We start from the raw sequence: 16,739 nt of genomic DNA on the forward strand, positions 1-16,739 counted from the left end.
GGAAAAGAAATTGATATGCAATTCGTTTTTCCCTGATTAATACTTTGATCTCTATTCAATAAACTTATATTATATGCATTATAAATGAGTTTGTATCTCTCCATCTAAGATTCTAAGAATCTGTTGGGTTAAGATTCTAAGAGTTTTATATGCATTATTAATTTTCTGAATCTGTTTGGTTAAGATTCTAAGAATTTTTTGAACTCCTAATCGTTGGGTGTTTTTTCTATTAGGTTGTTTTTTTCAACCATTTCCATGCCTTGTTTTTTTTTTTTTTTTAAAAAAAAAAAATTGTATTCAAAGTTATATTTTTTGTAATGGAAAAGTATTTAATTCTAATGAAACTTAGAATCTGTTGGGTTCAAAACATTCCCTAAATCCAAAAATATATTTTTAGCTCCCAAAACTCTCATCTGTCTCCTTCTGATTGATGCCCTTTTCTTGCTATCTATTTGCAATACATTATGTTTTGTGTTCCATTGAGAAACCTGCGTGTTTTTGTTCGATATTTTCTTAGTTTATATCTTGCTATCAGAGTTTTATTTTTTTAAATGGAAAAGTATTTGTAATGGAAAAGTATTTGATTGCTAATGAAATTTAGAATCTGTTGGATTCAGATTGTAATGGAAACTTAGTATATGTATATGTATATGTATTTTAATATCAAATGGGTTTGGTGGTTATCAAAAATTTTAGAGTTTGGTTTACGGGTCATATAGGTTGGCCTCTAATTTTTTGATTACTTGAAATCCATAAGTGAATAGCTTCTGTGAACTGTTTGTATCTCTCTATCTAGTTTGTGCGTGTATGTGCATGTGTGTTGGTGATTTATATTGTGGTTTTTGACGATTTGATTTTAGGGTTTGGAGGTGAATTTAATAATGACAGATTATTTAATGCCTGGAATGATTGGATATAAATTGCTCAAGAACATCAAGGTTAGTTTTATGTGATATTCGTATTTCACTAAAGGCCCTGTTTGGTTGCCAAGAAAATTGTGACAAGAAAATAAATTATTAAAACATATGTTTTATGTTTTTGATAGTAATAGTAATCAGCTGGGTAGGGCTTTTGGATTTATTTATTTTCCGGCACTATTTTTGCAACCAAACAAGGCATAAGCTGCTGGCAGAAATGAAATTGATGAATACTACTTCTGCTACTTGAAATCTCTTAGCGATTTTTGATTTGTTTGCTGAAACCGATTAGATTGGAATTTTTCAGTTACAGCTGTATAGAGAGAACACAAATTTGGGTTTGAAGAAAGATTTCTCTCTCTTCATGTCCTCTCTTTCTCCCTCATTTGCTGCCACTAGAAGTAATACCTACAACAACTCTTCATCCGTTCAAATTCCCTTCTTCCAAATCGATGAGAATAGTTTTACATCTCAACATTCATTGATTCAGATCCTTCAAAAATAAAATACCAGTGTATACAATCAAGGGAGAAAAAAAAGAAAGAAAACGATATCGATGTCAATCCAAAAGTGTTCGATGATTTCTTCGATTATTGCATACGTCAATAGATGATGCGTGTTGGTTGTTCTGAGATTTGGTTACCCTGTTTTGTTTTTTTATTCTGATTTGATCAAAATTGTTTATATATAGATATTGATCATTTTAGTAAAAGTTTTTTTTTTTTTCACCACATATGTTGAAGTGGTTTTGATTGTCTCTAGATATTGGTTTTGCTTTTGAATCTCTATTTCAAAGGGATATATATGAAAAATGATATAGGTTTTAAATTTTTACTATATATAAATTTATACGAGTGTGGAGTTCACAAAATTTGGTATCCCTAGCATTATATTTATTCACTATATATATAAATTCACTATTAAATAAATGATTAAATTCACTATATATATAAAAATTAAGTTGGCAATTTTATTTAAAAGCTCCATTTTGATCATTATATCTGGGTGAAATAACCGCACAAGGTAAGTGTGAAAAAAAATTTACAAATTAGTGATAAGTTTATAAATTTTAATAATAATGATTTTATAATTTGTTTTTAAGTTAACATGAATTTTAAATTTCTCTCTGTTCTACTTCGAATGGGTTTCATGTTGAAATGTGTTTTGATTTCAGAAAGGTTTCATTGTGTTTGGATTTTTATTTCTAAGATTTGGATTTGGGTTTGTGATTTTTAATGTTTATTAACTAGGTTATGACTCCCATTTGAAGCTTAAACTTGAGCAATAATGGAGTTTAAATAGGAAGAGAGAGACGTAGAGGAAAAAGAGAGACAAAGCTCTCTGCTCAAAAAAGAACAAAAGCAAAAAGTAGAAGAAGGAAATAAAAAGTAGCTTTGGTTAAATAATTGCACAGGATTGGTTAAATAATTGTATAGGATTGTTGCACAGGATTGTTTAAATAATTGTTTTTATATTAATAATTTTTTTTTATTAAAAAAATAACAAATAGCTTTGGCTATTCAGATGCTTAACATATATTTGTTGAGAAACCTAACATCATTAAAAAAAAAAAAAAAAATAGTTCTATTAAATTTTTAGTAACAAATTACATAAATTATATTTAATTACATTTTGATCTTATTATTATTTATACTGTGTCTTTAGATACGGGGGGGCATACACTAAGGTAAGTTATTATTTTATTTAAGTTCTGTAGATCGTGTGGTACAAGTAAAATTGTTACAAATTCTTTAAAGAGAATAATATATTTTTTATTTTTTTAATATCTTTATCAAAAAATACTACAGGCTCCATAAATTTAAACATAATATATACACATTACAATTATATTCTAATTCCAATATTATTTAGGGATTGTTTGGGGTGTCCTAAATAAATGTACTTTTTGACTTTTTATGAAATATGAGTTGGGTATGAGTTGGGTTTGAAGTGATGTGACAGAGAGGTGATGTGACTTAATTAAGATAATGACTTTTTGACTTTTTAGATTTTTTTGAAGATACCAAACTTGACCTTAGATCGCACCTTCAGACACGGTCATACACTAATCCTCTAATAAAATACAAACTCTTATTAAACTAACTAACTGTAATCATTAATGTTATGTGTGGTTAGCAAATAATATTAACTTTGCCCAACAAATTTTCCCTTACTGTCAACTAAAAAATAACATGACTTGTTTTTGGGAAGTAGGTTATTGGGAAGTAGGTTAATACTGATTTTTTTTTTATATAATTTTTTTTTTTAAAAATGTGTAAAAAATAAAGAGGGGGTGTGATAAAAAAAAAGTCAAAAATCTTGTTTTTTACCTACTTGCCAAAAGATATTATTTTGAATATGACAATAAAATTTCATTAATATTTTAAAATTTTCTTAATATAAGGAATTATTTGATAGATCTGAATGATATATTATTTTATTTTATGAAATATAAATTTAATTTCAAAAAAATAGGATAAATTACACTTTGCATTCTTTATGGTTGGACATTTTTTCAGTTTGACATTTGAATTTTTTTTGTTCTTCTCTCATTTTGACCCTTTATTTTTAAAATTTTTCTCAATTTACTTTTAAAATTAACTTTTATTAAAAATTAAACAGAAAATATAATGTTAATTTTCACATAATATAAAAAAAATATTATTATATTAAAATTTGAATATTTCTATTTAATTTTAAACATAAGTTAACTATCGAAATAAATAAAAAAATAAAAACAAACGTGAAGAGTCAAAGTAGAAAATGATCGAACATGAAGGGTCAAAGTGTAATTTAACCAAGAAAATACAAGGAGGACAAAACCCTCGTTGAACCCTCGTCTTCTCATCGGAGGACAAAACAGTGAAACCAGTAACTCCCACAGTCAGAGTCACCGCCACTGCGATGGCTCGATTTCTCCATGCTTCACGGAGTTCACTTCTCTCCTCTTGCAGAACCCTAATGCCTCAGTTTCTACAACATCAATTTTCTTGCCAACCAAACAGACACATACCCAATTTTCTCGCCCAATCCCGGACCCAAATGTCGACTGACACCTCCCAAAAATCACCCTTCGAGTCCAACATCATCAGGATCCTCCGCAACGAGATCCAATACCAGTCTGAATACGCCCCTCCCTGCTTGGTAACCTTCCTCCCTTTTGTTTGGTTCCCGAGAAAGTAGAATGAAAAGAAGAGAAAATTTTAGAAGATTTATGTTTTTGAGGACCCAATGTTTCTTTTTCTGTTTTCCAGTTTTGGGTTTCTAAATGTACTTATAAATTTCGATTCTTTATGTAGCTTTTGTTATTTTGCATAAAAATGAAGGAATTGGAAGATACTAGTCTACAATGGTTCATAGTGAATTGATTTTACATTCCTGGAAAATTGAACTAGCTGAGCCAGTTAAATAGTAAATTGAATATGTTATAGGTACCTGTTTGGTGGGTTAAGAAATGAAAAGAGAAGAAGAAAATTTTGAAAAAAAAAAAATTAAAAACAAAATAAATTGAAATTTGATCTTAGATAATGGGAATTTATGTCTTCACTCCGCTTATCCAAATTGTTTTTATTCAGCTCAGCTAGCTGGAGGTTCTAGTTTTCCTAGGTCTTAGATAATGGGAATTCTTTGTTCATACTTTTCTTTTCCTACGTTTCTTTGAAACCAAACAGAGCTTCTTTGCTTTTCAATATTGATTTCTTTACCTTTTCTTACATTTTCTTTCCTCTGAAGTAGGATGTTAATTGTTTTAGTTCTTATTTGTTTATTGTCCATCTCATTTTGTCAGCAACCAAAAAAGTGAACTCTAAATCCTTACCGTTATTTATTTATTTATTGGTTTTACATTTTATTTAAAATTCTCTAGCCAGCTACGGAATTTCATGCCTTCACAGTGGAAGATCGACCTGGTGAACAGTGGATTACGTTGAGGGGCAAATTTGGAGAGAATGAAACTATAAAAATTGAGGCTACGATGTTTGATGGTTCTGTTATAGTTCCAAAATCCGGTGATGATAGTACTGCAGAAAATGTGTGCCTTCACATAAGCTTGCTAGTTGATATATCAAAGGGAGAAGAATGTGATCTGGAGTTTGTCTGCTCTGCTTGGCCGGATTCTATTGAGATTCAGAAAGTTTACATCTTTAGACGTGATGGTTCTTGGCCTCGGCCTTACATGGGACCTAATTTTAGGTGTGACATCCCTTCCTTCTTCTGACATGGTCATGCACTGTCATAATAAAATCTTTTGTGTTTTTAGTTTATCAATGAATTCACACAATCCTTCTTCCTTTTTTTCTAGAACTAAATCTGTCTTAGTTTGTATTATCTAGTTTATGGCTGTGACAAGCTGAATTTCTCATTTATTTCTTGTTATAATATTTCAGCATAATTTCATGGAATTATTTTATTGTTCATTGGAATGTAAAGCTTTCAATAAATATGTATATATATCTATATTTCTTTCAGCATAGTTGTACTTCAATTTGAGGCCAATTAGGGCTACATGCAAACTAGTATTTTGGAAATAAAATGTTAGATATTAGATCATTGTATTGTTTACTTTGTCTTCTTATGACTTCTTCCTGATCAAGTATTACCTTGTGTGCACTTGTCTGCAATATTGGGGTTGGCCGTGACTGTTTTTGGTTTATGTATTTGGTTGTTTTCAGGGATTTGGATAAGAAGCTTCAAAATGCACTTTTTGATTTCTTGAAGGCAAGGGGGGTAAATGATGACCTTTCTGTATTCTTGCATGAATTTATGATGAACAAGGATAGAAGTGAGCTTATTCAATGGTTGACAAAAGCCAAGTCTTTTGTGGAGAAATAGAGTATTATAGTTACTTTTTGATTTCCTCTGTCATACTAGGTGTTGTGCTTTCAATTGTTGAATTGATTAATGAAATTCTTGCTTTAGAATATTTGTGTTTCTTTTTTGCTCAAGCATGTATCTCCTGTAGCATGTATGGGGTGTAAATTGCGTGGGAATACTCGAGAACATAATGAAGGAGACCCAAATAAAGTACTGTAAGAGTTTTGAGGAAAATTATTCAGTGGTCTGGGACTACCATGTCATCATTGGTCCCAAATGGTTGCATAAGTTTTGAGCACCTTCAACTCATTATGACTCTTGTTACTGAATTGTGTAGTTGTTCCAAATACTTTGTGGCCATATTCTTGAGCTATGAACTCAAATTCTCGGAATTAATAATCTCTTTCCATAGTCTGCACGGTTGTGTCAAAATAAAGACATTTACTCTTGAGACTTTACATGGCTTTCAACATTGTCATTGACTTGAAATGAAGCTCCCTAGAGTTATATCATCTAGTGGATCTAAACCGCTTTTTTCATGTTGATGGAATAAGATGTTGAGTTGGTACTAGAACTTGTTAGGTACAAGTTTATTACTGATTCAAGAGGATGAAAGCCATATTGTACGAGGTACATAAATCTATAAAATTGGCCGACTGCATTATGTAGAAAGTTCCTTTAATATAGCATGGGTAACTCTGGACAGTATGCATGGGCAGGCAAATCCATTATTAGGGGCAGCATTATGCTCATGAAATTATTTATGTTGCTGCTAAAATATATATATTAGTTGGGATGCAACTGAGATACGCCTACACTACTAGTACACTATCTCACATTAGGAAACAATTCTTCCTGGTTAAGTCTCAACATAATTTTCCAACATTAAGGTTGCTGAGAGATTTTAGAATGGTAGTCTATTAAAGTTGCGGAGGTTATGGATTCTTTTAGATTTTACCAAAGTAAAACATCCATAGCATGCAATGAATATGGTCATTGTGATATCATCTGCCTCTACCGTCTTGCTTTCTCATCTAAATTTTATTATGGTTTATTGCATTCTGTTTCTTCTAATCATCAAAACACTTTTGTTTTCTACAGATGTTATGCGTTGAGTATAGCTTGTCATACATAATAAAACTCTGCATATCTCGTTTCACAACAGTTTTACCTATTAGATTGCCATTCTGACCCTCTGATTCATAATGGTAATCATGGTACCACCCCAGGAATCATAGGGCAGAGCAACAACGGAATTATGAGCACTGTATTGAGTTCGCACTAATGCCATTTGTCATACAATACTAAGAATGATTGTTCTTAGAGCTCTCTGGCGTTTTTGTCGCCATATGTTAGGATGTTGATTCAACCCTCGTGGATTTTACACATCATTATATCTAGTCTTATCTTATATGCAATCTTTACCCTTTTAATGTAAAGGGAACTGTAGCCTAATGGTGGACCGTAGAGTATCTAACGTCCAACAGTATTTCAGAAAAAAAGAAGATGAAAATGAAGAAGTGGTGTAGATTGGTTCTGCCTAGCCCATTGTTTTGTTTTATTATGCTATTGAGCTGTTGGCCTGTTGCTAGTTGACAAGTTCATATGAATATGTCTATCAGTGTAGCTGGGCCTAACTTGTTTTCGCTCTAAGGCGACCTAGGCTTGTTCACAAGCTTAAATCTCCAGATTCAGACATAATTGGTCTAATGATTATATTCAAAAAAATAAATCCAAAAAAGGAGAAAATGGCATATGAATATAATGTCCAAACAATTTAGCACTTGTACACGTACACAAAACTCAACTTCTTGTGACTGATTAGAAGGTTTGTGTTACAATCACTTCTGCACCATCCTTGCAGCCAGATTTGTGAAGCCGTAATTTTGAGCAAATTAAGTGGAAACAGATGTTGCTCGGTATATTGTTTTCTCTTGATATGTTGTTCATGTTATGTGTACCTATGTGCATATATACATCTATGATTAAATGCATAGTGTATGCAAAGCTACTTAACTAATGCATTTTATTTTTTCATTTAAAAAAAAAAAAAAAAATCTTTTCCTGTCATCAAAATGAACTAGTGCATATTTAGTATGCTAATTTTGTAGGCAGGTAAGTGAAACTGATAGTCATCTCTCAACCACTCGCTCTCTCTGCTATCCATTCTTAAATAGACTGAACCAACTAGCAGTCCTTTTTTTAAAAAAAAATTTAATTTGATTTTTTTTAATAGATTTTTTGCACAGGTATTGTGTTCTTTGTTTACCATGTTGTGATTATCATTCATAGATAAATTACCTGTCTTGCAATTTTTCCTTTACGTCAACTGAGACTGATATGATTATTCCATCATGAGCAATATATATTTGTTCGACGCATTGAATTTCCTTTGAAAGATATGCTTTTTCGGTGTGTTATCGCATTTTTCAGGAAATATTACGAAATCTGAGATTTCTATTACTTATGGGGTCTTCATGTTTACTTTTCTCGTCTTCATGGTCAAGTTCATAGTCCATCAAAACTCATGCACTCAAACAAAAAACAAAAAAAAGAAAAAGAAAAAAAGAACACAGTTATTGACCAAAAATACTCTTCTTTCAGGCTCCTAAATTAGTAACAGTTTCAAGTTCCTTTTACATACCTAATTTAGGTAGGGAAGAAAGTCATAATAGTTCTATTATGTGGAGTCTATAAATTATACTTAGAGGATGCCAAGTCAAATTACATGACAAATTATTGTGCAATAAAAAAACCCATTATATCAAAACAATGCTAGGTTTAGATTAATGGCAACCTAAAAAAATAATTCACTAAGAAATTAAGTAAAATGTGTTGAGATTGAGACTGACTGACTATTTGATTAGATTTTAATATACAACCAAATCTTCCTAGATTTAGATATTGCATAATTAATTAAACTCCGTACACTAACCATGAATAAGACAAACATATCCTCTGTTAGTTTAATCTAGAATTATAGAGCATTGTCCATTAAAAATTGAGCACAAGGACGAATTAACAGTTTTTACTTTTATTTAGTGATGTTTTGAAGTGTAACCCAACTCATTAGGTTGGTTTTTATATAATATTTTGATGTTGCCAGGTTCACATTTTCCATGTAATCTTCTTGTTGATAGTGAATTTAGCATTTATTTAATCCGAGGAAGCAACCGACATCTTCCCGTGATTAATTTGAGGTGTCACAATGAGTTAAATGTCTTTTAATTGCAAGATTTTGTTACATTTCTCGATAATAGGGTGCATCTTTAAGACTATAGGGTGAATTTTTGAGACTATAGGGTTATGATAGTAATGTAGATTATTTGATCTAAACACATCGCCTCAAGGGTGTCAATTAGAAGATCTCCTGGGTTTCTTCTTTTTTATATTTTTTGTTTTTTATTTTTTTCCATTCAAAATGATTGCTAGATTCCCTTACAAGTTTGCATTTGGATTTTAAATTTGAAATAAGAGGATTTGACACTAATCATTAATGGGGAATAGCTCAAATTTAGATTTGATAATCTAGATATAGATTTTATTGTTGAACTTGATGTCTTTAACGTGATAGACTTGAAATAAAAATGTAGTAGTTGTTATTTTAAATCCTTCATGCTGAAGTTGTACAAAGATACTAAAAAAAATACTTTTGTTCCCTTTCAGATTCCCAACAAACACTCCTATACTTTTGTAAAATTTGACCTTAAATTTCTTCATTTGAAACCCATCTATCCAAACAGAGTCTAAATTTGTTGTCATTGAAATGATGCAGATTTTTACCCTTTCATTGTGAAGACAGATTTGATTTCTTATGAAGAATTGAACCAAGAATGTGGTGTGAGATCTACTAAAACTATTACCAAGCTGTTGATTAAAGACTGAAAAAGATCAAGAATATGTCTTTAGTTTTTGAGTAGGAAAATTAACTTGGAAAGTAATTGTTACATTAGCAGAAGTTTGTAGCTTTCTAAAAGGTGTCAATTCTCTCTACAATGTTTTCTACTGCATCTCCTCTAGATTTAGAGATGGAAGTACAACAATGACATGAAGTTCCAGCAATACATTTAGATGTAGGCAGATAGACTGACCCAACATAAATGAACAAAAAGTACACACACACACATTTTTCGTGACAAAACGATTTCCCTTCTAACAAACCTAGAGGACCGGGAAGCTAGGTCCGAAAGTCTATATGTCCTTGCCATTGCGTTTTAAGGTAAAGGGAGGAAGGCTAGGGCATCCATTTCATAGGTTCCTTGACACGCCGCTTGTCTCTTATTTGTGCTGCTCTTGACATGATCTGTTCTAGCTCTATGTTTGGTCTCATCCAATTTCCTGCTCTTGAAGGTAACAACTAGATGCTTCTGGTCTTATTACAGAAAGAAAGGATGCTTAACACTATACTGGTTTTTCTTCAAGTGGTTCCAAAATACCTTGAAAGAAGATCTACTCCCAACACCACACACGCACAGCAACGTATATATGAGCTGAATAGTTCCAATTCAAGAACAAAGAAACCAAATTTCATGACACTTTTCTATGATCAATATACAAAAATATTACTCCTAACAAAAAAAAAAAAAAAAAGGATTATAACCAAATCTCAAACTGAGGTAGGAGGAGGATCAAATATATAAATGAGATTCCTTAAAAAAAAAATTACTTAGAGCTTGAGGGACAAGTCAAGCTTTTGCATCTCATCCTGATTAGTCTTCAAGTGACCACCAACACCACCACCTGCCCACCAATAACTGCCACCGATCACCTCATCAGCTGGAGAACCAGTCATCATCCTTACTGTGCCAAATCTCCCAATCCCACCTCGGGACGACGGTTCGGTTGCTGCACTTGCTTGATAATTATCTACTGCTAGCTTCCCTATAGTCGGCTGTTGGTCAATAGGAAGCCTTAACCACCCATTTTGTCCATACATACCCCTAATCCCGGAAGAACTTGGTATGTAAGAAGGTTTATGGATCATTGAATGAACCTGAATTCCAAGAGGGCCTCCGTGGAGAGGAAGACTAGCCATGCTAGGATAATGGTGCAAGTAGGAGTGCCCTAGAGGTGACCCTATTTTAAGCCCTCTTTTTGCAAGAGTCCTCTCTCTCTTGTGGGCATTTTGGTGCCCCCCTAATGCTTGTGAACTAAAGAATTTTCTTTGGCAATAGTTGCAGGAGAAAACTCGAGGCTCAGCATCGGGCATGTGGGGAGCTCCGGATGAAATTTGAGCCGAACCCATGTTCAAACAATCAAGAAGATTGAGCTCTGGATTGCACACATCGTTGGAGTCCTTGCAAGAGAGCTTGAGATCAATCTTTGGATCGGTAATCCTCTCTAATTCTTGATCTTCTTGCTGTTCTCTTTTTTCTTGTGCGTCCTCTTTTGGGTTCTCCATTGAAGTAGCCTCTGGTGTGTTGATGAAGCTTGAAGCCTCAAAAGGACATGGTTTCTTTGTTAGTGGTTCCATTGGATATAATATTTTGTGAGCAGCCTCTATTGTATATGAAATTTGTGATGATAGCAGGTGATAAAATATTTGTTGATGGAAGTAAATGATTTATGCTATGTAGGGAAGGATACTATTTTACAACATAATATTTGAGAGAGAGAGAAAGAGAGAGAGAGAGAGAGGTAGGTATTCAATCGGATTGGAGCTCCACTATATATAACTATATCTAATCAACTAGTCTGATTGTGTATGTAGTATATAAAAATCAATCTCATTGTATAGTGTTTGATCCTTTTTTTTTTTTTTTTTTTTTAAATTTGTTCGGTTTGGAAGTTTCTTAGAATGAATGAATGTATGTCGTTTTAAATATGTGGCTCACACCATAACCACAGAAGCTGTTGAAGAAGAAGGTGAAGATGCTTTTTAGTACTAGAGAGGTGCTTTATTGGGTAACAAAAATGGTGGATGATTGATGACATCCTAATACAATGTGCAGTTTTGGGCATTTTAAGAAGAGTAATAAGGTGGGGGACAAACCATACTTGTTATGTGGACTCAACAGTTTGTTTTTGTTTTTGTTTTTGTTTTTGTTTTTGTTTTTTTTTTTTTTTTTTTTTTGTGTGGTGTTGTTGTACTTTAAGTCTATCTGTTTGGTGCACCATGTTCCCTACTACTTTGGAGGGCTTTCCTCTGGACCTTTTGTGGAGGCATCACTTCTTTTTATTTATTCTCTTATTAGTAGTAGTAGTAGTCGTCCTCTTTTTTTAGTAGAATGAGGGAGAATTTTAGATAAATGATAAAGGAATTTTTTTTATAAATTGATGGAGGTAGAAGTGCAAATAAGAATCATACCTAAGGCACAACTGATGAGAAATTCTATTTCCACGCGTCATTTACTCTCTATCAACCCACTTAATGAATTTTTTTTACTATATTTTTGTCTTAAAATGAAACTACTAAAATACTCCTTTCTCCTTTTATCAAAACCCTAACCCTCAATGAAAACCCTAGCCACTACCTACTACTAGTAGCCATCGACGACCACCCACCACCTCTAAACCCTAATCCTAAATATGGTAATATCTTCATCCCGTCGCCGCCTCACCATCACACCACCCTCACGCAATCTTCTCCACCATCGTAGGCGTCGTGGAACCTAGATCTGGAAAAAAGACCAATTTTCTTACCATTCGGATTACCAGTATCGAAAGAATCGCTTCCATTCGGAAATTAACCATCGAACCAATGAATTTGGTTCAATCATCAACATTCGAACAAAACATGTTGGTTCGACCTTCAACATCTGAACACATTGGTTCGATAGTGTACCTTTGAACCTTACATATTAGTTCGATACTATACTTCCAAACAAAACAGAAAAATGTATGTATTAATTTTTTGCAAGAAACAAAAAAAAACCAGTGACGAATTTCAAAATGGAGGTCTTCTATGGAGGTCCTTCAATGGAAGTTTACTGGAATTTCAAAATCTGAAACACAATTTCAATGGAGGTTTAAATTTGGTGTGTACGTTGGGTGAGTTTGTAGGTGGGGATGGCGACTAGAAATGAAAGGGAGGTGATAACAGTGGTGTTGCGTTGTCGTTGATGAGGTGATTGCTGGTTAGGATTAGAGTTTGGAAGATAAAGAAGATATGAGTGAGCACACATTTTTTATTAAATGAATATATTTGGAATATGAAGTGTGTGGATTGAGATAAATATCTAAAACTCAAATTTCTAAGTGAGTGGAGTGAGAAATGATGTGCATAAAGACAATGTGGTGTGTGAAAATAAAATTCCCCCACGACTGACACTTGCAAAAGGTATAGTTCTCATTTATGTTTCATGAATGTGTAATTACTTTTTTGTTGTTTGTCATTTATTTGAAATTCTCTATTATTATTATCATTATTAGGGAGAATTATTTAAAAATGGAAAATGAGGCAATTATTGACAAAATAGTGGGTAGCAAAAAATAATTGCAAACTGGTGGTGTCTATCATTGAAATTACCAAAATGTCCTCTCTATCTTTTTATCTGTGTCCTTTTTTTTTTTTTTTTTTGGATCAATATCTCTTTTTCTGTTTCCAGCAAGGGAAAAATGTAAAATGTTCCAAGATTTTGTAATTTTTTTTTCCCTAATTGACAAAAGTTCCCATTTTTTTTGGGGTGTGTAAATATTTACCCTAATTCTCATTTTATTGGCAATTCTCTCCTTATTAATAAATTATTAATAGATCTTAATAGTTAGACTTAATTCTTATCAAGTCTTATTGAAAATAAGTATTGGTAAAATTGTCGCTAAAAATAATTTTTTTATGACAATTTTTTATGTTGCTAAAAATTGACAATTAGTGATTTTTTTTTGTCATGATTTTTATAAATTATCGTTAAAACTTATAATTACTGAAATTTTTTTATGACAATTTTTTCTCATAGAACCTATTAGATAATAAGTTCATTTATTAGGACTTACACGTAAATATCCGTTATTATTATTATTATTATGTTCTTTAGACTCAAACTAAGTACTAACTTACATAGACTCAAATCTTATATTGAAATAGTCAACAAAAGGAAAAAAAAAAAGAATAATGCTTGGGACCTCCTTTTGGGGGTCACCCCCTCACCCCCCCTTGCCACGTGGCGGGTGGTGATTGGAGGAGTAGGAAAAAAAAGAAAAAGAAAAAGAAAAGGTAACCAATGAGAGAGAGAGGGGGTCAAAGGGGGTGGGGGAAAAGGGGGGATGAATCATTGTTGAAAAAAAAATATAAAATCAAGGGTTTACATATTTCCTCACAAAACAATTCCATTTTTAGAGCCAAGTCCAAACAGAGCCTTGGAGAAATTTGCACGTTTGTGTACCCCTCCCTAATGCTTCGCTTACCTAATTGATGTAAACATATATTTCAAGTCTTTGTTAAGAATGCCACCTAAATTTAGCTGCTCGTACACTGTCATGCTCTAATTTTTATTATTAGATGGAAAACAATATAATTTAACATCATTTTCACACGTGAATTGTTCTCAGAACAAAGATCTTAAAAAATCTTTTGATGAACTTTTTTAAGTTGTATTTGATTCATTGATTTGTGTAAGAATTTGTCTAGGAAAAAGAAAAGAAAATGACATAAAGATGACGAGAAAAAAAAAAAAAAAATCAATCCAGTATTTCTTTCATTTTCTTTTTCCCTAATAATTCCAAAATCCAAACATGCTATAAGGTTGCATTTGTTATCTTTTTCCTTAATTTTTTTTTTAAAATAAAATAGATGAACAAATACTCACAAATGTAAGCTTCTTCTAATGCATTTTACTATTTACTTAGGTCTATCTTTATTATCAAAATGTAAATCAAATTGAGAAGAAAGATTAGGGACATAATTTTCTACTGCATAATCTACACCCTACTCATAATGGTGGTGAGTAGAAAATAGTGTATTGGTAGCCAGACTCAAATCAAATTAGAAGTTTCAAACATGAGTTTTATTCACTTTGTTTGGTTTTGATTTCCAGAATTTATCTTTTAGAAAATTTTATTTTTTGTTTTCACTGAATTTTTTTAATATTTTAAGCAATTTTTTAAATTTTTACACACTTAACATAAATACACTTAAAAAGTATATTATTTGTGAAAAAATCTTTAAAAAAAATCACTAAATACCAAAAATATATTAAAAAAAATTACGAAAATTTAGTATATTTTTCATATTTGTGTATTTATTAATTTTTTAAAATAATTTTTCACAAATATTTTACTTTTTAGATACATCTAAGTAATGTGCATTTAAAAAACTAAAAAAAAATTGCTTAAATTTTTAAAAATATTCACTAAATACAAAAAAACACAAAATAAAAAACTCAATTTTTAGAAAATTGAAACCAGACACATTGATTGTATTCTTGTAACTATTTGTTAAATTTTCTTTCATAATTGAATATCCTGTGAAATCCGTTTATAGATAAATACACTGATATCCTATTAAGTTTCGAGAAAATATAACAAACCCAATAATTTTGACAAAGTTACGCCGATTTCCCTTTTAGTAAAGCTAAAGGGACTGAAACTATGTAGATACTGTGAAGTTACAAAAACAAACAAGGAAAAACGTACATTTAAGTGTAAAATAAATGATATTATTTTTTCATTCATATGACTAATGAATTATTAATGAAAAAGTGTCAAGTGTCATGTGAATTAAAATCGAAAAATAGTCAAAGGTAATTACCCCAAACTTGTAAAGCTTAATGCATTTTCTTCAAATTCCAATAGAGGTCAATGTAATTACCCTTAATTTATTTCTTGAAGACTAACAACAAAAAAAAATAATAATAATAAATTCAAATAAACTTATTTGTATTTAGTCAAACTTTGAGCTTGTTTTGCACATGCAAGTAATTATATGCCAAAGTAAACTTCAGTTTTCTACCTAAGTGAGTACATTAGAGGTATAATTAGTCATATAATGTCGAATGGCGACAAATGGCCGACAAGTATTGGAGGAAGCTGATGTGGATAGTAGTTTAATAATGCTATCCAAAACTATACAATTAGTCTATCATCATCAAATCTACAAAGTAAACCCTTTGAGATGGGTATAATCTTAGCTTTCATTAATCTAATGATTTTTACAAACTAGTGTCACTTTAGCCAAACTTGTTTCTCGAAATTGAACCCCACATAAAAGAGATGTTGAAAGAGAAATGATCATCATGAGTATTTGTTTGGCATGTCAATTTTCATTGGCTAATGTAATGAGCACACTCCATATGATTCCATCTTCCATTTTCTATATTGTCTAATCAAATTGGATCAAAATCTCTTTATTAGATCTCTCTGTCTCTCCGAACAAGGCCCATTTTGAGAGAAAAATAGAGGAAAAAAAATATCCTATCACTTCCCCACTCAATAATAATAATAATAATAATAATTAGAACAACAAATGAAATTGAAAATAAAAAGTATACCCCATCTATTCTATAGAGATGAGTTTGAATTGATTAATGTCGAATCAAAAAGCCACTTGAACCCCCACAATTTCTAAGGTTGATTTACCTTTTTACCAAAAATTCAATTGCTGTATGTAATAAGATTTTTCAAACCATGGAGTAAATGATTTGATCAATGAATTAAATATTTTTTTAAACCCATAATTTACTTTTTTCCAAATATATAAAGTTCTTTTTGCCCAATATTTAAAATTTAAAAAAAAAATTAAAAAAAATAATTTATATGATTTCACTTGAATACACATGAATGACTTCTTCACCTACCCCAAACTGTAAAACCCTAACCCCATACCCCTCAAAGGAGAAAAAAATGATTATGCCCTCCAATAGTTATGACCAATTGATTGGCCTTATGTTTTTGTAATACTAGGGCATGGCATGTTCTTCTGTCCTTTGAAACTACTTTTTGTACTCAACAATGTAATGATGCAGAAAAGACCTGTGCTAGCTCGTCCCCCCATAAACTGTTTTTGAAATATTCTTACCCCCCAAATGAGCTACCTTTCATCTTACATATTAAGGTGCAAGAAATTTACTTTCATCA

The 16,739-nt window shown here is 31.5% G+C and overlaps 2 protein-coding genes across 2 annotated transcripts; one reads left to right on the forward strand and one right to left on the reverse strand.

Moving 5' to 3' along the window:
* The first annotated feature begins 3,665 nt into the window (after positions 1 to 3,665).
* Positions 3,666 to 5,963, forward strand: LOC114275418 (uncharacterized protein At2g39795, mitochondrial). Its single transcript, XM_028217456.2, has 3 exons — positions 3,666 to 4,061; positions 4,783 to 5,108; positions 5,588 to 5,963. The coding sequence occupies exons 1-3, from the start codon at positions 3,822 to 3,824 to the stop codon at positions 5,745 to 5,747; spliced, it is 726 nt and encodes a 241-aa protein (XP_028073257.1). The 5' UTR covers positions 3,666 to 3,821; the 3' UTR covers positions 5,748 to 5,963.
* Positions 5,964 to 9,618: 3,655 nt separating this feature from the next.
* LOC114275405 (zinc finger protein 1) lies at positions 9,619 to 11,361 on the reverse strand. Its single transcript, XM_028217443.2, has 2 exons — positions 10,396 to 11,361; positions 9,619 to 10,219 (listed from the first exon to the last, which is right to left on the reverse strand). The coding sequence occupies exon 1, from the start codon at positions 11,200 to 11,202 to the stop codon at positions 10,396 to 10,398; it is 807 nt and encodes a 268-aa protein (XP_028073244.1). The 5' UTR covers positions 11,203 to 11,361; the 3' UTR covers positions 9,619 to 10,219.
* Between the last annotated feature and the right edge of the window lie 5,378 nt (positions 11,362 to 16,739).

Source organism: Camellia sinensis, chromosome 13, assembly GCF_055761805.1.
Source record: "Camellia sinensis isolate YWXY chromosome 13, ASM5576180v1, whole genome shotgun sequence".
NCBI lineage: Eukaryota > Viridiplantae > Streptophyta > Magnoliopsida > Ericales > Theaceae > Camellia > Camellia sinensis.